At 44.0% G+C, this 25,249-nt stretch overlaps 1 protein-coding gene across 1 annotated transcript in view; it reads left to right on the forward strand.

Annotated features, from left to right (window-relative positions):
- The window catches only part of PTN (pleiotrophin), a 297,343-nt gene that overhangs the window by 151,049 nt on the left and 121,045 nt on the right, over positions 1 to 25,249 (forward strand). Inside the window, exons 2-3 of the mRNA XM_069628761.1 lie at positions 2,170 to 2,270; positions 15,217 to 15,390. Of these exons, the coding sequence (XP_069484862.1) occupies positions 2,170 to 2,270; positions 15,217 to 15,390 (275 nt within the window). The remainder of the gene's footprint in view (positions 1 to 2,169; positions 2,271 to 15,216; positions 15,391 to 25,249) is intronic.

The following is a 25,249-nucleotide window of genomic DNA, read 5'->3' on the forward strand; positions in this document are numbered from 1 at the left end:
ACACACAGCTGACTATGGCTAGTCGGAGTGCACTTGCTCTTCACCTTATTGTGAGCTTGATGGGGTAGTGATGTCATCTTTGATGTCCTGGGTGTTAGTCTTAACAGTGCATGGAGGTGGCATGAGTTATGGTTGCTTAGCTTACCATAACTGGTGAATTTCAGGGGGTTTTCGGTTTTACTTGGAACCATAACATCCCTTTAACAAAGTTTCTTCACTGAATTTCATAGGTTTTTGTTAGTGCACCTTAACCATGCAGTCACTTTAAAAAAGTTTGGTCAGTAAATTTCATAGGTTTTTATAATTGCAACTTAACCACAACGTCCCTTTAACAAAGTTTTTTCAGTGAATATATATATATATATATATATATATATTTTTCAGATGGTGTGATAATTTGGGTTTTGTTTAATTTTAGTGAAGGTTGTATGTTCAACATTGCTAGGATGGTTAACTAAAGTGACATCATAATAGCACAATGCCTACATGGTTTTTATGTACATGTTCATTTTAAATGTATGCATGATTGTTTGCAATAGACAGTGTTTTTAATATGAACAATAGCAATGTTATAATAGTTTATCGTCCAGATGGTGAATGTTCTTTTGATCTTGTATTTTGTGGCATGTTTTCATAGTGCTCGCTCAGGTTACATCCTTGGTGGTTTCTAAAGTAGAATTGTATTTTTTTGTTTGTATCCTGTCATACTTGATTTTTGTGAGAAGCTGCTCATTGCTGCTCAAGAACATTGGTATTTGCAGTTTGTAACATTTTGAAGGTAGTAACCTATTTAAATGTACATTTTTTCAATTGCATTTCTTTGTTTTTTTTCTTGCCACATCTGTTTTATTTGAAGCACTAATGCAACATGAGACATCATCCAAACACATTTCGCATAGGTACCGCTGAAGTCTCTTAAGCTCCATCTAGCCATTTGCATTCATGACATAATTTTGTTTCATTATAGATCACGCTCCTTTGGTCATACTGGGATTTGTGTAGGCACGTTTGTGAGTGTGTGTGTTGAGACATCTTAGCACCAGTGCTTTAAGCGGGAATGCGAAATCTGAGGGGGCTCTAAAAGGAGGCATGGCCTAAAGGTTGGGCAAAGCATAAATAGTGATGAACATGGCTTAGGGGTGAGATGCCTGAACCAAACAATCCTTGGTGAGACCCTGCAAACATGTACTTTAAGTGAATCAGTATAGCTGGCTATTGATGCCCCCAGTATGGCTAGCAATCAGTACTCTTGCAAACCCTATCCACTGATTAGTAATTGTTATTTTGCAGAGCAGTAATCATTTAAAAGTAAGAATGCCTTTAGCCCTTACTAGTTCTAGTAGCTGCCTATTTCTGGCTATTATTAATCAGAGTTCATTAACATTATTTGTATGTAAGTTATTGTTTAAATCGCTGCCCTGGCTTGAGAGCAGTGGAGCGCTGTGCAGGGTGTGGGTGGCCAGCCTATGGGCTGACATTTTGTAACAGTAGCACAGTACTATGAGTTGCGGTCTGTGAGTCAGTCTGTGTGCCCATTGGGATCAGTCCTTGGTCAGGTGTTGTTGAATAAGCCACGTTTTGAGAGATTTGCGATTTGGAGAATTGACAATCTGCAGACTCAACTTTTAAACATGTTGATTTAAAATGATAGTTTCATGCAATGTACTTATTTATTTATACATTTTTTACATTTGTATAGCGCACAGACAACCCTTGGGCATTGAGGTGCTGTTACTTGCGGGGAGCTTAGTTGCAGGGGCGGTACAGCTGGGAAATGCCTTTACACATTGTACAATAATACATTAGAGGACAGAATAGCTTTATAAATACATTTTGTAGTTTATCAGGAGATGCAGGTGATTGTGGCATACATCAGGCGTAAAGCGCAGTTTTACACAATGAAGAGCGGGCTATTATTGTATTGAAATACCATGGAATTGCAGTGCCAGTGCAGAGCATTTTCAAACAACAATCCTGTATTTTCCTCCCTGCTGTGACATATTCCTAGTGCCTCCTTTTCTTTCCATCCTCTTTGATACCACGATGCAGTTTGAAGTGAATCCCTCAGGACATGATGAAGATGGCATGCGCTAGCGTTTCTTTGCTGGTATGTGTCTCCTTGTTATGTTTTCCCAGCTCTAATGCCACCCTCTCTGCCCCTTTCTCCAGAATGCAGCTGCAGCATCACCGGCTCCTGGCCATCGGCCTCTTGGCCCTCTTCCTGGTGCTGGCTGTTGTAGGCACCGAGGCGGTGAAGAAGGAGAAGCCAGGTAAGAGGTCACTGACACCTTGATGCTTGCGTCATGGCAGCTCTTGACGTGTGCCACAGCTTGTGCTCAAAGTTTTTTTTTTGTCCATAATCTCCTTAATCTGTTAGTTGAGACCCATTTCCTCTGAAACTGAGAAAACATGTATGCTGCTACAAATCTGAAAAGTAAAAGAAAAATATATTATAGGGAATAATCAAGTGTTCCTCTGACCCATGTAATCTTCCCATTGGCTGCTTCGACATTCTCCATGTAATCTTCCCATTGGCTGCTTCTGCATTCTCCATGTAATCTTCCCATTGGCTGCTTCTGCATTCTCCATGTAATCTTCCCATTGGCTGCTTCTACATTCTCCATGTAATCTTCCCATTGGCTGCTTCTGCATTCTCCATGTAATCTTCCCATTGGCTGCTTCTGCATTTTCCATGTAATCTTCCCATTGGCTGCTTCTGCATTCTCCATGTAATCTTCCCATTGGCTGCTTCTGCATTCTCCAGACACATGACGTATTTTGCCTTTGGCAGCCAAACTTGCAAGGGGTGTCATCAATACCTCCGGGTCTGGGCGCTACCCACAACTGCAATATATAAATAAACATCCAACCAGTCAGCAAGACCACCTTCTCCTCAAGCTCAGCTGCCCTCTCCAGATGCCTAAACCTTCTCTACCAAGCACTAGAAGCCTGATTGCCTACTGTCAAATCTGCCAGCCCTTACGGCTGAAAGTCTGCATTTGATACAACCATCCAGACCGTTCTGGATGAGTCCTGCCCTTCTGCCACCACTGCGGCCTTTACTGAGTGCAAATACGCAATGCTACAATGCACCCAGGACCTTCCTTGCACCACTCTCCGCCCATTTCCTTCTTGCCCCTTGTTTTCCCCGCCCTGGCCTGCAGATCTTGCTCTTAGGCCAGCTCTACAGAAAGCTGTTTGCTCCTTTCTCTTCCTGGGCATTTTGCATGCATCAGGGATGCCCACACTCATGGCCTGATTCACAGAGCGCTTTCCAATGGGATTGCACTATTATAAAAACACTTCTGCGAATCTGGCCCTTTCAAAGGTAGGTGCCTTCATAGTCTGGTCTGTGGAGAAATAACTGAACTGCCTCTCATGCCAATGTCTCCAAAGAAGCCTTTTCCAGTCCATGCTAGACACTAGACTGTGTATGAGTAAAAGAATGTCTAGTAAAGGATGTGTGCAACAATACAATGCAGGATTTGTTTAGATGTTTTATAGTTTAACCACATATGGAAAAATAAACCTTTGGTTCTAACCAAACTGTGTAAAATAGTATATCATTTCAATGAGGCCCTTCAATGGGGTATATGCAGCCGAATAAGGACGGGCACGGTGCCAATGGCCTACCCTACGCTTGGATCAATGGGATTATTGGAAATCTACACCATCACATAATAAGAGTGTGCAGAGTCAAATGAATAAGCAAAGTAAGTATTTCTGTAAAGCAAAAATCCTAGCCAAAAGATCAAGGTCAGTGAAGACACTGTACATCTGACATTCTGCACAAGAGTTATGGCACGAAAAACAGGGAGGGATCTTGTACAAATTGTGACGTACACGTAGGCGTACACGTAGGGCCTGATTCATGGAATATTTGCCCGGTTCAAAGTGCATTTGCCCTTCTGAAAACTGACTTGGCACCGCCGACACAAACCCTGATTCATGGAACCGTGCAAAGTGTATTTTTGTAGTGCAAAGTCCGTGCAAAGTCAGCGCATAGTCATTTCTGCAGAACCAAATGACTTTGCCCGTACCTTTCACGGCAAAAATACACTTTGCACGATTCCATGAATCAGGTTTGTGTCGGCAGTGTAAAGTCACTTTTCAGCAGTGCAAATTCACTTTGAACCGGGCAAATATTTCATGAATCGGGCCTGTAGTCTCTCTACGGTATCTGTGAAGGATATTTCTTCCAAATGGTATTGTTTAAATGTTGCCTTCACATTAAAATAGCGTTGTTTTCCAAGTTGAAATCTCCTACTGGAAAATGATGGGCTAATGTACGCAGTGCGGGTGCAAGTATTTTCCCTGCCTGAGGCTAAAGGCCATTGTCATGCCCCCGCCCTTGTACCACCCTGCTCCAAATGCATTCCACACCACTTCACATGCTTTGCCAGGCCGCAAGTACAACGTGAAATACATCCACATACCTCATGTTTTAATTATTAAATTAAAGCACTATCAAATCCATTCACACTCTTACATGCACCACCTATCACATTCGGGCAGTTTCTGAAATAAGTCATCAGAATTAGAAACGATGATCCTGCGAGCTGAGCAAGCGGGACATGGCGTGCAATCTTGCCCTGGGTCTGCCATGTCTGCATGACGTGCACATATTGCGGGCAGCGCACCACTCTCCTATGCAATGCCCTGGATACAATGACCCTAACCACAGTATCTTCATTGCATGGCCCTGCAGGGAGCCAAGAAAGAACATGCTTTTACACCATTCACTTGCTGCAGTAACACTTCCAGCCAATTGTAATTGGTTATTTATAACGCACTTAATACCCAGCGGTTTCTAAGTGCAGACCCGGGGATCGAACCTGTGTTGCTCTGCGCCTTGCTTCCAAGGTGATCACATTGCCACTGAGCTATTCTCCCAGCCCAATCATGTAATGTATTGCACACTAATACAGAGTGTTCTTGTATAGTACACTGCTGCCATTTTGGCATTCTCGCTGCATATGTTCCTGCAAGGAAAGAGGGAGTAATTTAATGGGACAGAGGGAAAAGCAGATGCAATTCATGTAGTTGTTTTGCTTGCAGTGGTCGAAGTGAGCGGGAACGGTCGGGAACGGTTGGGAGTGGCGTTCCATTACTTTTATTTTTTTCTGTTAACAGCTCCACTACTTTTTTCACACTTCTCCACTTTAACACTCAGTGGCCCTCATTACAACCTTGGCGAGGACCATGGTGCTATTAGCACCATGGTCCATGCCGCTAAGGTTACGATTCCGCCATGGTGGATGGCGGAATTACCACCCCATTCCAAGGTGAGTGGTGCGGTAATTCCCCATTCACCATTTGCCCTTCCCCCTTCCCATTTTTGCCCCATAGGGCATAATGGGGATGGGGAAGGCGCTAATTACGGCACCGTAAATTACGGTGCCGTAATTAGCACCAAGGTCGCTTAGCGCCTTGGACTTTAACGCCTGCAAAAAGCAGGCGTTAAAGTGTGAATCAGGCGTTAAGGGTTAACGGCGCTGACGGCACCGTTAACCCTTAACGCCTGACTTGTAATGAGGGCCAGTAGCAGTTTCAGCTCAAATTAGTTCTGTTTCCACTCAATTGGATGTCAACCAGCATGTCTGCAACCCTTGAAAAATGTGTTACCAGTCGCTCCATTCCTGCCTACTGTGTCCCCTGCCGGGGTCACAGCTCCACTGCTTATTTTGATACAGTTCTTTCACTGTCTGCTTGCAGGCCAGAAGTACTAAAGACCTGAGTATTGGTGTGATTTTAGGTGGGTACTGGCTGAGAGAACCTTGGGCTTGTGTTGAATCCTGAAGCCAGAGCCCATGGTCCATCAGCTGGAAGAAGCAATGTGAGAACATAGGAAGCAGTTGGCATGGGGATGTGGGCTGGGGCTACAGAAGTGAATGGTGGTCTTACTCAGTCATCGTGGTGTGTTTTGAAGGCAGTTGCTTCAGTGTGAAAAGGTTGATTGTGAAGTGCCGGAGCAAGTGTGCACTTGGCAGTGGATGTTTGCATTTCCCAAGCTATATGGAACATATCTGGTGTTTCGGCACTCAACATTGTTTCTGGCTGGTGAAAACCTTAAATCATCCCTCCAGCACAGAGCGTGCACCGAGAAGTGCGGGAGCAAGTGTGCAGTCGGCAGTCAGCAGTTAGCTGTTGACTTTTGCCATTGCAGGAAATTTGGCAGAACAGACTGTGGTGCACACGGTACGTCCTTTTGGCATTGAGATCCGTAATACTTACTGAGGCGCGGTGTACTATCTTCGCAGCACTCATCTGCATGACGAACACCCCCACTGCACCATTGAAATTGACGTGGTGGAAAGCGTTTACTTCACAACAGCCTGTGGGGGTAACATTGTAGAAGTACCGTCAGTAGTCCATGTGGAAGAACTCCCGGAAATGTGAATATCTCTGTGTCCAGGTTGCACAAACCAGCTTTGGATGACGCGCTGTCCTCTATTTCTATGAAGAGGAACATTTCAGGCCTTTTCATGAGGCGGTGGAGAGCGAATGTGGGTGATCTCCGACCCGTCCCCCTCATGCCTACCCAGCCACATAGGACAAGTGCAGCAACACAAGGTAGTCCAGACACCGGCATTAGGGCAGAGATACTGTCCCCCAAAGTTGCTCCGGTGCCACCTTATTGGGACAAGAAAACTCGCCAGCGTGTAGCTTTTTATCGGACACCCCTGCGTTGTTTGACACACAGGCTCTGCCAAACTCTGGTGAACCTTCTGGCATGATTACTCCTACCTCTGTTATGGACCAGCAGCCTCTACTTCTGAAATGGCGGAAAATCACTGAAGTACTTTAGCTGCATTAAATTTTGTTTTGAATTCTCTCATTAAAGTTTGAGTTTATTAAAGTAGAAGTGAACACTCACTCAAATTATTAGCTAATTTACAAGTTAAGCCGGCCACATACCACAGCGAGTAGAGCACTTGCTTTGACCTCTGTGCAGAGTCTGCTGACGCAGGTTCGAATCTCGGCAGGGCCAAACTAAGCCTTTCATCCTTCCGAGGTCGATAAATGAGCACCACACACCGTGGGTAAGAAAAAGCAGTGCTCGGATTCCTGAGGGTTTGTAGTGCTATATAAATGCAAAAAAAAAGAAAAAGATGGAAATGTATCTTCAGAACACGGCGGACTTGTTGAGCGCATCTAAGAGTGCTGAGGTAGCTAGTGAGGAATTTAACTTAAGTTCTTGTCAGGGCGTTGACAGGCAGCCTCCAAAATAAATAATTGAATAGTTGGCTGCCTTGCCGCGTGATTTGGAGGAAGATTATGCCCCTTCTGCCCTTGTGGTGACTTCCGCCATTTCGGAAGGGAGCTCTAATAGCTGTAAAGCTGGCAAGAAATCGAAAACGAAACAAGGCAAAAAATCTAAGCATATGAAAGCTAAGAGGATTACCAAGACTATTTCTAATAATTGTATCCGTGCTTTAAATCTCCAGCCCAAATGAAATGGCGAGAAACAGCTGGAGAATGCAGTGGTTTCTAATAACCAAAATATTACCTCAATTTTCCTCAGACATAAAAAAGTCAGTCAACCAAGACTGAGGCAGGGAAGATCGGAGGATTTGCAGGGAAAGAATGGGGAGCGAGACGCCTTGGAATCAGAAAAAGCATTGATTAGTCTGATTGATAATCCACATTTGTCGGCACAAATCATCATTGATTTAATGAATCACGACTTGGGATAACACAGGTCAAGGGTCAGTCAAACCTCTACTTTTTGTATTACCACTTAGGAGCTAATAGGGGACTCTAGTAAGAGTAAGGCTGTCAGGCATATGGTTTCAACGCAGTGTGGGGATTTAACTTCTACTACTGGTGACCGGGGACGGCGGCTTCCTGAGCAAGCCAGGGGAGGTGATTCTGCACTGGTCCCAGCCGATAAACCCCCACGCTACTGGTGGCCATGAAAATATCAACAGGGACACGGGAGTGACGGACAGTTAGGATTTGCAAGCAAGCGCTGGTGTCATCTTCTTCAAAAAAAAATCGCTGCATTCTGGAATCATGATTTCCAAAAGAAGATTGCAATCTTATGAATCGGCAAATTATCTTAGTGTTTTTGTATGATATTCCCTCTTTGAGGATAATCGTTCCCATTGACATTGAGTGAGTAGAACTTCCTTTTGATGAGGGGCTTGATATTGCCGTTATTGACATACCTCCGCTCCTTGTCTGGAAATGTTTGTTAGCATCTGTTGATGATTTTAGGCTACGTGTGTATGACCTGTGTCCTTTGGAGGCAAACGGGTTTCGGGCTCGCCCTAGTCAAGTGCCAATCCTCCCAAACTTTGTAAATCTCATGTTCAGTGGAGAAATATGGGACTAGAAATGTGTTGTGTGAGGGGGCACAGGGCATTTTCCCACGAGGGGGGAGTGGTCATGGATTATGGGTGCTCTTTCGGCCGCAAGTCCATGGGCTGGTGTTATGAGGCCTGGTTTTTAACATGTTACCTTGGAATACACGAGGTGTCCTGCACCATACACATAAGAAATTCCATTGCCAGGCTGGGAGGTGCAGAAATTATTTTCTTGCAGGAAACCTTCTTAATGGGCCCACTGACCTTGAATGGGTTCTCCACATGCCAGCAAGTGGCACTCAGATGGACTACCTGGAGGCCTACGGGAGGACTCCTTCTAGCCGTATATACATCCCAGGGAAGGGAGATCGGACCTTGTTCTCTCGCCCCCTTGTTCTTGATTACACAGGTTCAAACGCACACATTTAGAGGTTAGTTTTTACTTACTCATCAATAAAATTGACTTTTACCATCAAGTACAACACATCGTAAAACCATAACAAATTCATTATCCCGGGATTAAACAAATTCACAAAATAATTATTAAATATTTATTCAAATTCTGATAGTGGGAAAGAAAGCAAAATCCATTAATCACATGACATTTATGGCAATGAAAGGGAAAAGAGAAACATACAAAACAAATCTATATGCATATATATATCATAATTTCCAACATAATGACAATTGGGGAGAGCAAGATCACAGCCTCACATTTACATTAGAATGAATAGCAACTTCGCAGGAGCCGTTATGGCTAAACATCATCTTGTAACATTTGGTCTCTATGGGCCTCATTACGAGTCCAGCGGTAACCGCGGCGGTAAAACCGCCTGGTTACCACCGGACTCGTATTACCATTCCACCTCCGTGACTCCCGGAATTACCAGGGCATTACAGCCCTGGTGTCCCGGAATTCCGGAGGCGGAATTTGGTAAATCCCCATTCCCATTGAGTCCCACAGGACTCAATGAGAATGGGGAAGTGGAAACACCGGCACCATCTTGTGATGGTGCCGGTGTTTCCATGTCCGCCTGCAGGCGGGAGGTGTTCAACCCGCCAGGTCAGACCTGGCGGGAAGATCACCTCCTGCCTGCAGGACTCGGGATCGGGCGGTCCGGAATTAACAGTGGCGGCGGGTTTACTGCCACTGTTAATTCCGGACCGCCCGACCTGTAATGAGGCCCTATATCTCATATATTTTAATCTACGTATCCAAGCCCTAAGTTTGTAGCTGGCAGTTGCAAATACTACATGGGGCCTAACTTTTTTTTGCATATTAATCTTTATTGCAGCTATCATGAATTACCTATACATATGTTACAAGATGAAATTGAAAACGTGTTATTGGATTTGTATCTGTGACATAAGGACTTCTATGTGGTTTTAGCCGGGGATGTTAATGTGTATTGATCATATTACTATGGGGATGACTATCGTGGGGAAGGAAATGAGGGTAAATGTTAGTTGGGATTAATCTGGGTACCCTTTCTTCGAACACAGAACCTGGTGCCTTTGCATGGAAATGTCAATGGTGACATGGAAGGCCATCATACCTGGAGCCGTGGCTCTCAGGATTCCAGGATCGGTTTTATTTTTGCTTCTGAGAAGCTCTTTTTGCATGACTATTTCAGGGTCCACCCGGGGCCCCCGAGTGAGCATAATACTCCCATTGGGAGTTTTACTCATCCTACTGCAGCACCCACTGAAGGCTGAATGCCACAGATTAATGTAAACAAAGGAAAGAACAGGATTCTCTGGTCTGACAGAGTTGTCAACATGTTCATGAATGCTGCTAGAGATACATTTAAGGGAAGTAAAACAGGGGAACGATCTTTTCAGTAAATATACATCGTCCTTTAACCTTCACCCCCTTTACAACAAATAATAAAGCCCAAAGATCCGGTGGCTATAACCCGGAGATACAGGAGTTAAAAAGGGAGGTGAGGTCTAACATCCATAGTATTAAGAAATCCAGTGAGACGAAGCATGTAAATGCGGTATGGATCCATCAGAAAAGGCAGAGATATAAAAACAAAATTGCAGCTAGCTGTCGCCATACTCATAGGCTGGAGATGGAAGATATGTTGCAAAGTTTAATAAAAAATCAGACTCCAACTACTGGAAACTGGTCAATTCAGGAGGTAATAACCAGCAGGTGACATATGAGAATCCCATATTAGAAAACGTTTGTATGAGCGATTTTGAGAATTTATATTCCCCTTCTAGTCGATCTGTCGATAAGATAATTGCATCAGTAGGTTGGAATTTAGAGTTTGAACAGGAGGATCTTGAAATGCTAATTAAGAAGTGCAGCAGCTCAAGGGCCCCCAGTCAAAATGGGCTGTGCAACTTAGTGCTCAAGTCCTATCCTCTTTCTGGTCATGTGTCTTATGTGATTCGTTTAAAAAATAGTTTGAGTATGACCGATGCCCCCCTCATGATCTACTGCAAATAATGTGCCTATTAAGAGAAAGTTTGTAATTGGGATCTTGGTAATTATAGACCCATGGTCTTGCTCAATGCGGATTCCAACATATTTGCTTCATTGGTACTGAAAGATCTAAAGGCTTGGGCCGATTCTTGTGCAATCTTGAAACCTTATCAGGTTGGTTTTCCAGACATGGGTAGACACTGCTGCTGCAGGATGGTGGTCGATTCCATTCAGCAATTGTCTTGGCAGCATGAAGTTCCAGTCATTTACGGCGTAAGTATAGACTACCTTTTGACAAGATCAATCAGAATTTGTTATGGCGTGAATTAGTAAAATAGGGGGTGCCTGATTATTTGTTAAGCATCCTCGTAGCCCTCCATAGTAATATCTCCGTAAGAGTCAGACTTAACCGTTTGGAAATACCTCTCGGGTGATATTTACATTCAATGGACTTCAACAAGGTTGTGTAATTGCACTCTTTCTCTTTAATTTGTAGTTGGCAGATTTAGGAGAGGCCCTTTTAGAGTCTACTTTTGTGTCTCCAGTAGTGAATGGCCACACCAATTACTGGATTACCTATTCAATGATATTTTGATTCTTGACTCTACTAACGTGGATTTAAAACGTTTGTTGAGGTCCTTTGAATGTTATTCCACAGCTAACAACCTTACTATAAATACTAATAAGTCGAAGCTTTTGGTATTTAAAGCTGAGAATAAGCTGAGGAGACAAACTTAGAAAATGAATTAAGACATTCTAAGGGAGGTGTTGGAATTTAGATATTTAGGTTTTCCAATTTATACTAAAATGAGTAAGAATCTGTTAACTGGCTTCTTTCTAAATAAGACAAAACATCTCCTCCCACAATTAAAACATGTTCTGCATCGTTTTGGGAGATTTTCTTTAAAGTCAGTCCTTAATTTGATGGAGCAAAGATTATTCCGATTCTGAGTTATGGTTTGGAAATAGATCACCCACTGAGTGATTTTGACTTTGACGTAATTGAAAGTATATTATGGTGGGGTGCTCTGGGCCGCCCTCGGCCATCCCGATGACATTTCAGATATGAACTAGGATTAATATCCCTGAATGCTAAAATCCTCTTGAAATGGGTACAGCTGCATGACAAGTTTGTGCACCCCCCTCCCCATTCCCTATATGAAATGCTAAAAGTTGGCAGTGCAAACATTACTACCAGATGGTTTTTAAGTACGATAACATGTAAGGAAAGAATTTGGATACAAGGTTGGTCTAACACATTTGTCAAGCTAAATTCTTATAAAAAGTATACAAACTTGGCGAATGGCCAGTGTGTATTGGGTACTCCAGCTACTTATCTCATTAAGTACCCCTCCTGGAAGTTTGCTTGCACTATGATGCATTTTTGTTTTAATTTGCTACCAACTGCAGCAAACCGATGTTTGTGGAACGACCAGGAGATTCTTGGTCTGGAATGACAACATTGCGCAGTTGGGCTTCAGACACTACAATATCTGTTGGTAGATTGGAGCGAAACTCACAATTTACACCTTAAATATTTCTCTAAAATATGTCCAGGATTTGTGAGCCTCTCAGTGGAATTTTTTATGGGAAAGGATACTTATGAACTACTGTTCGTTACGTATGTTGATTGCACTTTACCAATTCCTTGCTGCTATTGATTAGTGAATTTTTAATCATCCCTGATGCAAGATACGAGAGCTTCCCCGTGGGAGGTTTATGGGAACAGCTTTTTATGGATTCCTATTTTTAATCATGATGATTGCACTTGACCAATTTCTTGTTGTCGTTAGTTTAGTGATATCTTTTCACTATGTTTGACATTTTAATGAATGCATTATTGTAGTTATTTTGCGTGAATTTGCGTGAACTGGAAATTTGTATTTTTCTTTTTTGTTGTCATGTTATGTGTGTTGAGGTTTGAATGTTTCAAACCGTAGGTTGCAATTAAATAATAAAACATTGAAAAACAGTTTGATTGTGTGAGGATTGTAAGGGGAAGAGCTGTGAGAATCAGCTAGAGGGGAAAAGTTAAGCCAGAGGAAGCCTTTGTTTCAAGACTGTTGTTCCAATGTTGTGTCCGAGTTTGCTTGGCATCTCTTTTAAAAATGGTTCTTGCTATTTTGGTTTGGGATTAAAGGTCAAAGGGAGACCGACCCGAATGATTCTGATGTCCTGTACTTCTTGGAGGCGTGTTGTTTGCTGGTCCATTGCATATATTCTGGAATATCAGCCCGATTCTACTTAGAAGTTGTGGCTGTGACTGTCCAAATAGAGCCTCTTCTTCCATATTCCGTGGCTGACATTTCGTGTGGAGAATTGGTGCATGTTCATGTAGTTTTAGACTGAAGAGGCTTTGCTGGATCATTGCTACTGATCATGGGCATCTGTTGGTGGGGGATTTTGTGTGTGTCTCAAGCAGGAGTGAGTTGAATAGCCAGGTTCTCAGAGATTTTCTGAATGGTGGGTTTTTTCCCCTGTGCATAGACGCCTGGACACAGAATTCCAAATAGCTTGGTTGAGAGAAAGGTGACGGAAAATCCTTCCTAGGGTTTCTGCTTGAAGCTTGGCACTGCTACTAGGGCAGCGTTGCTAGACTGAATGTCAATTGTTTGTAGGGGATACATTTCACTTGGTAACATCTGGTTCCCTGCCATAGAATGCATGCTGGCTCATGTTCAGTATTAAAAAAATGCAAGATTCAAGCTGCTAGGCAGGCATAAAAAGTCACTTGCCTCCTCAGTTCTACACATACACACATCACACTGTTTCTTACCAAGAGTCAATTATCACTAGCCAGTGGCAAGTGGGCAGTGAACATGTTGTGCCCTGTCATGCATTATAGTTTCAAAGTGACTTCTCAGTGTCACTAGGAGTCAGTCGAGTGTTTGGAGGGCTGGGACGATTGTGTGTGTGACTTTGAGGTGTCAGAGTAAGTCTAGCTTCTGTGTTTTGAACTCTTTGTAGCATATTAAGTAGGTACAGTGGGAGCAATATCCACAGGCTGTTCATTACAGGCAGTTTGTGCAGTCTAGCACTGTAAGTAGCAGTGCCATCCTAGCCACAGTTCTGTGTCTGAAGGTCAGGAAAGGCTTGATGCATTGTATTGGGCAGATTTGAAAGATGCAGCACTTTACAAGCGCTTTGATCTGCAGTTTGAGTGGGAGGCAGCTGTCCATCAAGGTTCCGTGGCAAGATCCCTTTTCATCATGTCTGGGAATTTCCGTGGGGTTTGGCGGTGTGATGCAGCAAATCCTAAACTTGGCTTTATAGGGTTAAAATTCAGCCTATTTGCTGTCATACAACAGTACGTGTGCGCGATGCATGTGGTCAAAACTGGTGTATTCAGCGAAAAGCGGCCTGTGGGCATGCAGGTGCTTAGGGAGCCATCCACACAGTAAGAACATATGAGGCAGTTATTGCTAAGTTCCAAGAGCTGGGCATGCTCATGTAGGCATTAAAACGGAAAATTGTGCTTGGAAGCTGCAAAGGTGGCAGAGCGTTCAGTACCCATGTCCCCACTATCTGCAGCCATCTCTGAGTGTTAGCCTGTCGGGCACTGCATTCCTGATACCACCTCTGAGAACAATGTTTGCTGTGATTCATTTAGAATGGAGTTTTTGGGGAAAGAAGGTCTTGTTTTTCATGGCACCGGAGCAGAGCTGTTGTTCACTGTGTACAGGTGCTTCCACTTTGCTTCCACCCTACGGGTAGCAACAGGATTTCTGTTCACTCTTTCAGTACTGAACAAATAACTAGCAATTGTTTTGCCTCCGCTTTAGTGTTCAGATCGAAGACCTATCATGAAATCCTGCCTCTCAGCAGGCTGATGGGCTTTCTCCTTCTATGCAACATAGCGTTCTTCAAGACATTCACACACACAGGACATGGCACAGGAGGTTGCAAAAGACAAGGGGATGGGGGTTCTATCTCATAGCTATACGTAGGAAGATGACAATAAGCCTAATTACTAGTTAAAGATCATCACCTTGAAAAACACATGTGACTTTCAAGCAATGTTGGTAGGCATTAAAAGACATATCACTTTCAGTTAGTGAGTCCCATGTTAGCATGGTGTTGATGGCACTGGGTGTGACAAGCCACTTGCAGGTTTGTCCAACTCTGGCCGTCGAGGGCTGGAATCTTGACGGGTTTTAAGGATATCCCTCATTAATATTCATGAGGAATAATTTGCATACATGTAGAGTCATTGTATGCAAATTTATCTTGCAAATATTATGAGAGGTATCCTAAAAACCCGACATGGATCGGTCCCTTGAGGCCGGGAGTTGGACAACCCTGCGACTAGCCTATTGTGGTACAGGGTCGGGACAGTGGACCAGTGGCAGAAATATCTAATTGAATCTCGGGGATCACCATTCTGCTCTGGTCCATGCAATACTCTGTGAGCTTGTCTGGATTTTACTTTGCGTTGATCAATCTAACACTATTAATCTTTTTCTATTGCCACAGAAAAGAAAGTCAAGAAGGCAGACTGTGGGGAGTGGCAGTGGAGTGTATGCGTAGCGACCAGCGGTGACTGCGGCCTTGGCACGCGCGAAGGGACGCGCACCGGCAAGGAATGCAAGCAGACGATGAAGACCCAGAAATGCAAAATCCCCTGCAACTGGAAGAAACAGTTCGGAGGTAAGCGATGGAAAGGGGTGGAGAAAAGAAATGGGGAAAGGGAAGACAGTAGCAAAGAGGAAATAGCAAGAGGTATGGGGAAAGCATCTGAAAGTATAAGGTATTATATATATATATATATATATATTTATATATATATATATATATACATGTTCAATGAACAAACTTTGTTAAAGGGACGTTATGGTTAAGTTGCATTAATAAAAACCTATGCAATTCAATGAAAAAACTTTGTTAAAGGGACATTATGGTTACAAGTAAAACTAAAAAACCTCAGAAATTCGCCAGTTATAGTAAGTCAAGCAACCATAACTCACACCACCACCGTGCACTGCTAAGACTATCTGGCCACTGCCCATGGCTATACCTAAGTCAGCAAATGTATATCACTTTTTTTTGTAGTTACATTATGACACTTGCCAAAAAAAAATGCCCACATTTGCAAAACCATGCTTTCAGGTCCTTGCCAATGCTCCTTAAACGAGTTTGCTGGAAATCTGCCCATGTTTTATTTTTTTCAAAAGTGTCAAAATATATGTACATACAATGGTCATATAACATAGCCCACACTTGACAAAATCCATTCAGACTTTACACAAACATTCAAGGTTGAGTCTATAATCTTTCTGAAACCTTTGTCCACATTCGTCAAATGGCAACAAAGTTATAAGCCATCTACAAATATTGAGACCCCCCTCTAATTTTGCCCCATCTTGACAAAATCCCACACAACTTTGCAAACACATTTATATTTAGATTTAAAATCTTTTTGCAAACTTTTTTGAAGATTCATCAAATAGTACCACATTTAGGAGCCTTTACATTATTTTGGGTCCCCCCCGCTAATTTTGCCCTCTCTTGACAGAATCCCACCAATCTTTGCAAAACCATTTATATCTGGATCCAAAATAGTTTTGCCAACTGTTGTGCAGATTCATCAAATAGTACCACATTTCTAAGCCTTAACAACATTTTGGGACCCCCCTCTAATTTTGCCCCCTATTGACAGAATCTCACCAAACTTTGCAAGACTATTCAAAATTACGTCAAGAAAAAGATTCCAAAATGACATGCAGTTTCATTGAGTGGCCCCGAAGTTATAAGCCATCCAAAAACGTAGTTTCACAAACCCGGTTATGCAGAAATAGGCACGATGTCCTAGGACATCTAAGGGCTGATTCAAGGAATTTGTGCGCTGAAAAACAGGGATTTGTGCGTCATTCTGCCCGCAAATCCCCATTTGTTAAACACGTATTTGCAGGCATAATGGCGCACAAATCCCCTTTTTTGGCACACAAATTCCATAAATCAGCCCCCTAGAGTGTTTGCAGTCTTTCGGGGGAGGATAAACACCAGTTTTCTGGCTTCTTATGGCCATATCCCATCCCATCCTCATCACCCACCACCTCCCTAGAGATTGTTTGTTGAGCTTGACAAGTGCAATGTTGCGTTCAATTTGTGTTACCTCGGTGCCCGTTGTTAAGACGGATTTCTGAACTCTGTCCTGGTGGCGCAGAAGTTCAGAAGGCCAACCTAATTACTTGGAACAGGGTAACCTCTGGACAAGCCAGACCAATCAAGGTAGCGATCGCGGCGGTCAAGACTAGGTCTCAAGAGGGGTGAGGGTGACTGAAAGCCCGCAGTGAGCACACAAAGCAAGAGCGCTGACAAACTACTCCAAACAGTTGTTATATCAAAAATAGATACACATTTATTTTAAGGCCTTTAAAATAATGACCGTAGCGAGAAAATCACAATATCACAATATTAAACCAACACATACCATATCAACACAATATATATACAAATACACAGTCGCAAGCGTTTAAAGCACGAAATATGTAGTCCACCTGCCAGGGAAGGAAAACAGGCAGTGCGATAATGCTTTCGACTCAGTTCGCCTTCATAGGCACCCAACTAGATGGAAGTCCGAGCCCTGCGAAGAGTGGAGCCTTGTGCTCAAAGTACCTGCCACGCCGGTGCCGACGGGCACAAGGGGAAGCTCTTTGGAGGAAGTCAGGCGGTTCACGTTAGTGCACAGCAGAAGAAGAACAGGTTCCGCAGCTCAAGCGCAGCCTCCACAGCGGGCAGAAGCAGAGCGCGAGCGCGGCAAAAGGGTGCTGTTTTTACACAGCAGGGAAAAGCAATGGGATACTGCAGGAGGGCGACCAGATCCTAGATATACTACTCACCGGTCCCCGAAGCAAGCAGACCCAGGCTTCTCCACGATAGTTTCAGCAGCTGGCAGGTTCAGAAGAGCAGGGAACGCTTTGTAGTCGTGTAGAGCAAAAAGACGTCCCAATCGACGAAACCGGCACAGTTTTGTTGCCGCACAGGACAACGGAGCGGCCGTGTGTATTCGAGCCAAATGAACCCTCCTCCCTTCAGACCTGGGGACGCCAAGCGTACGAAGCGTGGGAGAGGGACAAGGACTCGCAATACAACACAACCTGGCGGCGGTTGCAGAGCCACACTCCTTGGTAAGCTGGTCAGTCAACTGGATGGCCCAGAGACGCTTCCGAAGGCTTACTTGGCAGGAGATGGTTGAAGATGCCGGGAATAGCTGTTCCTGCTATTCCAAAGGTCGAAGCACCAGTACAGGCCTTCTGGTTCGATCAAAGGAGGACAGGGGCTCTCCGTACGACAGCAGTGCAAAGGAGGATTCCTTCAGCGGGTCACCAGCGATTCCTCGGTCCAGCCTCGTAGTTGCAGGATACTTGGCTCCTGTATTCCTTCGTTCGTGAGAACTCAGGAGATTGACATGGTAGTGGTGTTTCCAGCCCCCTCTTATCCACGGTTCCCTTCGCGCCAAAACGGAGGGGAGCCAATGGGAGATCCGCTCATCAAAACACATACCATACGTGGACCAATCACGGACCACGGTGGTCCCAGGCATTCACACCACCCTAGACTCTCTGGCACCCAGGATGTGTATTGGGACCAGACATCCCAGCCCACACCCTGGAGGCACACAAACGACATGTAGAAGCCCGCGAAAGCAACTGTGTTTCGCGGGAAAGTACATGCCCAAATAAGGAAGGCCCCGGGTCGCCGGACCTGGGGAAGTTGAAGGGAGCAAGACGGACAGTGGACAGGACAAAGGAGCCTCGCGGCCTGGCCATTTTGGGAGCCAGGCCACCATTTTGGGTTCAGTGCAAAAACGTGCTCAGAACGCCAAAAGGAGCTCAAAATAAACAAAACGATCGCTGCCACCATTCCAGTCCCTGAATGACTTGCACCGATCAAATACCATCCTAAAAGAGTATCTAGGGCCTGTAGAAGGCTAGAGACCCAAGAGAGCTGTAACTTAGCTTACAGTGCCCTCTTGTGTCGTGTTGCACTAAAGCTGCGACACGATAAAAGAAACTACGGGAAACCACGTTCCCCGGTACTGACTGTCTTAAGGGCATGTCAGTTTCCCCGTAAGAAAGGAGCGAAAGCCCAGAGAAGTGCGGCAGAAGGCTGTACTTCTCTGGCAAAGTCAAGAACAAGGTTAAAAACAATAGCAAAAAGTTTAGGGGTTGCCACATGGAAGGAAAATTACCTACAATTACGAAATCTTTCCTAACACCCGTGAAGTCCGTGAATCACACATGGTTGGCGTTTCAAGAAAACTGATGCATTTCACATTTTTCACCATCCAATCAGTGGGCGCGCCCAATTCACGTCGCCCGATAGGCCAATCAGTTGATTGTTCGCAGACGGAACAGGGAAATGGGTTCGCAGACCGAACCCAGATATCACTAATTTTATTGACTTATATTTAGCACTTTTAAAGAAAACTAATGGATGGATTTACACCAAATGTACAAAAGCACGCTTTCAGGACCAAGCCGCCACTCCTGACACAAATTTGATGAAAATCAATCCAGCGGTTTGGGCTGTAGGCGTGAGCAAATTTTTCTTTTGATTATGTCTATGGAGAAAGAAAAATGTGGGACCCACCCTATAACTTTACCCCCCCCTGATGAAACCTCACCAAACTTGCCAAAAGGATTCAGAGCGGGCCAAATACTTTTTTTGAAAGTTTGGTGATGATTCGTCTAGGGGGAGCGAAGTTATAAGCTTCCCAAAAAAGTGCTCTTCCTATGGGTTTAGCAACTTAACCATAACTACACGGACACTACCGCAGGCCATGTAATATATATATATATATATATATCTATATCTCCTTGGTCTGTGAGATTTCCCACATGCTTTAGGCAATTGTGAGAGCATTCCCTGGATCCCAACGTCTGATTGGCTCTGATAATGGTTCTCTGTTCCTCGTGAAATGAGTGACAGTCAGAGTGATACCCTGGTCTCCGCGTTATTGACAACAGAGAATTCATTTCTGCTCCACGCATGCTGAGCGGCTGTGAGAAGGAATATCTGACCTCCCTGATTTGAGCATCTGGGGAATTATCCTCTATTACCTGAGTGCTGAGTGTCTGTGAAAAGGATTCTGTGACGTCCCCTATTCTGAGCAGGTGTGAGCATGATTCTTTCATACTTTGTGTTGAGAAACTCTGAAAATAATTCTCTGATCCTTCCCTGCTGAGTGACAGTATTAAGTATTTTCTTATCCCCCTATACTCAGGGACAATTTGAAGGATTCCCTCAAGTTACAGTATCAAATATTATCTACTGCTTCTTCTGAGGGACAGTACAAAGGTTTATTTTACTAACTCACAATGTTAAGGATTCTCCTTTCTCCATTACTGGGTGACAGCATGATGATTTATCTTATCTCCCTGTACTGAGTGACAGTATGAAGTATTCTCTGACAGGCTTAAGGATTCTGTGATCCCCTCTAGAGGGTCCCATTTTGAAGGATTATATGGTCCAACTCCATTTAGAGGCAGGCAGTATAACACATTATCTAGCCACCTCTACTGAGTGACAGTTTGGAAGATTGCATTATCCCTTCTGGAATCCGTTGCTTGAATTAAGAAGCATTCTCAGCCCTTCCCCACCCCACTGAGTGACAGTATGAAGTATTCTCACCCCTTCTCCACCCCACCGAGTGACAGTATGAAGTATTCTCAGCCCTTTCCCACCCCATTGAGTGACAGTATGAAGTATTCTCAGCCCTTCCCCACCCCACTGTGTGACAGTATCAAGTATTCTCAGCCCTTTCATACCCCACTGAGTGACAGTATGAAGTATTCCCAGCCCTTCCCCACCCCACTGAGTGCCAGTGTGAAGTATTCTCTGCCCTCTACCACCCCCACTGAGTGACAGTATGAAGTATTCTCAGTCCTTCCCCATCACACAGAATAACAGTATGTAGTATTCTCTGCCCTGTACCACCCCACCGAGTGACAGTATGAAGTATTTTCAGCCCTTCCCCACCCCACCAAGTAACATCCTGAAGTATTTTCAGCCCTTCCTCGCCCCACTGACAGTCTGAAATATTCTCAGCCCTTTTCCACCCCACTGAGTGACAGTATGAAGTATTCTCAGCCCTTCCCCACCCCACTGAGTGACAGTATGAAGTATTCTCAGCCCTTAACCCCACTGAGTGACAGTATGAAGTATTCTCAGCCCTTAACCCCACTGAGTGACAGTATGAAGTATTCTCAGCCCTTAACCCCACTGAGTGACAGTGTGACGTATTTTGTGGTTGAGAAAAGCTGATTCTTCTTTCCCTTCAAAATTGTGCGTATCAATTACCAAATGTTGTGGAATCAGCACACAGATGTTTTTAGTGTGCTCACACGTGCACATCCACATTCAGAGGAATGTGTACATACTCCAACAAATAGCCCAGCCTGTAGGATTAGGGGCTCTAAAACTGTATATCAATATCCATTGTTTTGCTTGTTGTAGAAAAGAATTCAAAAGATATTTACAAAAGTTCCACAAAGAACGTATGATAGAATATCCATACGTATGATAGAATATCCATACGTGCTCTTACCTTAAAAGGACAGAACGTATGATAGAATATCCATACGTGCTCTTACCTTAAAAGGACAGAACGTATGATAGAATATCCATACGTGCTCTTGGACAGATAGTTCATCGCTCATCCAAAAGCTAATGATACCCAGGTGACACCCATCACGGGAACACCAGGCCCTTCTCCTGGGCTTGTATTCCTACATTATTTTACTTTTGGACATTGCAGTCTTGGCATAACAGGGGTTGCATTGAACCATTTCTACAGTTGCCTGAAGCTCGTAGACAATAAAGCTCAGCCATTAGCTGAGATAAGTCTGCTTTCTACTCTAAGCAAGTCAGCCCGGCTTTGAGTACACAGTGAAACACTGTGGCAATTCTACACTGCCAATTCCCAATCGGCTCACACCTAAAACATGCTCTACAATACTTTTTTTCAGAACAAAATCTGCTTGATTAAGACAGGCCAAATTTATTAGCAATCCCATCTCTCTTTTCATTCCCTGAATTTTCACAACTTGCCACTCTTTTCATCTGACATTTTGTCTTGGGTCTCTTAAACTTTCATCCACCTATACCAACGATAGACTCATTAAACAGTTTTTGGGAAACTTTGATAAACAATTACGGTCCATCCTGAAAGGTCTCTCATCTGACAGGTTTTCCTCATGCTCTGAAGACCAACCTCTCCTCTTTAGAAAATAATCTGGCCTTGAGAACACCATATTAGCCGTCCTCGGACCAATTCCTTCCCTTGCTCAGAAATTGATTGTGGGACTTAAGCCTGTACAGTTTCAAACCCAAAATGATGTTAATACTCTCTTGAGATCCTGTCATTCTGGCTTTCGCTGTAGGACCCAAATCGCAATAGCTATTATTCAGGTCATCAATGACTTGCTTTCGGATGATGGGTGATGTTTGAGTTTGTGTGTCGGTGCTGTTCGATCTCTCAGTAACTTGCAACACAGTAGGGCCACTATTCTGCCTGATCATATAAGCTTTAGGGCTGTGCTCAGAAGTGGCTTTGGCTATTCTGATTGGTCGGATCATAATCAGTGTGAGTTGCAACCTGCAGGTCATCTGTGTTGCAGGTGGAGTGCTGAAAGCCCCTGGATCCCAATCTCACCCTAGTGTTTTATCACCTGTACATGGGAGAGGTTATGGCTAACTATAACACCTCGGTAGATCGATATGCCCATGATACTCGGGTATCCCATATCCTCAGCAGAAGACATTCTCTTCTTGTGGAACTGTCAATCAACCTCTGAATCTTGCATGGCTACGGGTATCCTGAACTTCGCAAAGACCACGTTTCTTTTATTTGACCCTGACAAAGCCATACGACTGCCACAGTCATCACTTCCAGTTTTTTCTGTTCACGGCTTTACATTGAATCCCAGTCTCGTGTACATAAAAATGCATGTATTTGCACAATATCAACTTTGCATCCTGCGAAAATGAATACCTCTACTCCCAAGCAAATGCTTCCAGTTACCAGTCCAGCCTATTGTATTATCACACGTAGATGGGGGTAATGACTTTTGGATTAGAGTCCACCAAGAAACCTTGCATCCTTAGTATTCAGCATTTCATGCTGGCACCTGACTTGTTTTTGAGTCAGGGAAATTCATTAGAATTTCCCATTTGTTGCCAGATCTCTCCTGGTTACATCCCAGTTCCAAAATGATCTTCAAGCTGAGATGGCTGATTGACAAATCACTGAGCCTTGGCCACCCAAGCTACCTAACTGCCAAACTGCATCTCCTGGGGAAAACGCAGGTGTTGCGTATCTGTTATCAGCTCAGCGTTTTAATCCATAATGTTGGTAAATCCCAGACGCAGGCTTGGCCACCCAAGCTACCTCACTGCCAAACTGCATCTCCTGGGGAAAACGCAGGTGTTGCCTATCCGTGATCAGCTCAGTGTTTTGATCCATAATGTTGGTAAATCCCAGACACAGGCTTGGCCACCCAAGCTACCTCACTGCCAAACTGCATCTCCTGGGGAAAACGCAGGTGTTGCCTATCCGTGATCAGCTCAGTGTTTTAATCCATAATGTTGGTAAATCCCAGACGCAGGCTTGGCCACCCAAGCTACCTCACTGCCAAACTGCATCTCCTGGGGAAAAAGAAAGTGTTGCGTATCCGTGATCAGCTCAGTGTTTTGATCCATAATGTTGGAATATCCCAGAGGCTGGCTATTCGTTGGATGCCCCATGATTCTGGAACTCTATCCCTATTTCTCTCAGAGTGCCCCCTTCTTTTCTTGCTTTTCGGTGCTCGTTGAAGATATGCTTGCTTCCTTATATTTTATGTTTTTCTGATTTCTTAACTCTAGCAATTATTACTAAGATTGATTCCAGGATTTACTTGTTTGCGTAGCGCTCAGCAAGCCTCTGGGCGAGATAATTGCTTAAGAAAAACTTAAATACAAAAAAAAAAAATAGTTTTGAGCCACATCAATTGACTAAAATGCCCTAAACATCGCGCTCTGAAACACTTGTGTACGAGCGCGATAGAAATAAAATATCAATCAATCAATCAATCAATTAATCAATCAATCAATTAAAGTAAACTAAATTAAAAGCAAAACCCGGGACTGGAGTACGGTGTCCTTGGTGGCAAGGAGTCAGCTGGTAAACTTACTGAAATCTTCCTTTATGTTCACCAAATCTAAGAATAAAGCATCAGGTGCACTCTACAGACCCATGCTTCATTCAATGTGCTTCATGTCTCCATTTCATGGGGAATAAGTGTGAGTACTTGCACATTCATTTTCAATATTACATGTTCCAAAATAACTTGAACTTGCTCTTGTTCCCGCAGCCTTGCAAACAATGGACATAGTTTGCAAGTAGAAATAATTTCTTGTTCACTGATTTCAGACAGATGTACAAGTGCGTATTAAAAAGACAGGCAAATGACAATAGGGCTTCAGAACAGCCCCACAAGATTCCAGGAATTGCAGTGATGTGCTTTACAATGCCACATAAATTAACCTCTGCATGTTTGCGACATGACAGCAGGAGGTAGCACTGTAATAGAAGAAGCACCTGCTACAGCCCAGAAGTGATAATGTAGAGCAGCACCCCCACACATAACCAGCATATGCCCGTGCAAGAGCAGGGCTCCCTTCCACAACCAGCAGGGGTCACTGTTAGAGCATCATTTGCAGCAACCGCGTGTTGGAGTCCGGAGTAGGGTGTTTAGGCGCGAGAGTTTGGGCGCCGGACATTCTGGCGTGGCTGTTTTGCTACAGGTCCCCTTTCGGCACGCCCTGTTATCATTATCACAGGGCGCAGGGACCTTTAGGTGCCGATACGTTTCGGCGTGCCGAAAGTGGCGCAAGATTGCCCTCTACTGGACCTAGCAGGGAAGGAAAATGAGGCGCAGTCCGGTTGCGCTTAGATGCATTTTCCATCACATAGGCAGTCTATGATAACTGATGAAACGGTGGCGGGTTGTCATTTTGGTCTGCTTTCTGTCCACCATCTGAGAACCATCAGTCACCAAACGGTATTAACTTCCAGAAGACTTCTCCAAGTGAAAGGGAAGACGGTGTGGAATGGAACATGTCACCTCATCATATGCCCCCGCATCTCTGTTATAAGCCTCGAAAAGAGCAATGGCGGAACCCCTTGAACTATTTTCTATGATCTCATTGAGCAGAGATGAAATTAGAAATTCTGGGGGCTGTTATCCTTCAGATGAATGACTTGTACTAAACTCCCTTTGGACAATTTTCCAAAACACACATTTTATATACAGACTCATTAAAAACTGGGGCGTTGTTATTGGCAAAGTCCTATAGTAGTGTGGAAACTCTCTCCTACACTAAGGAGTTCAAGAATGGTCCCGAGGAGAAGCCTAATTATTTCCTAGGATATACCAAAGCGTCGTCTGCGTCAACGGGTCGCTTGAGTGGAATGTCCGCGATTATCATCGATGACTGCCATGGTGTATGCTACACATTGTCT

This window comes from Ambystoma mexicanum, chromosome 12, assembly GCF_040938575.1.
Source record: "Ambystoma mexicanum isolate Mex_15411 chromosome 12, UKY_AmexF1_1, whole genome shotgun sequence".
NCBI classification, from domain to species: domain Eukaryota; kingdom Metazoa; phylum Chordata; class Amphibia; order Caudata; family Ambystomatidae; genus Ambystoma; species Ambystoma mexicanum.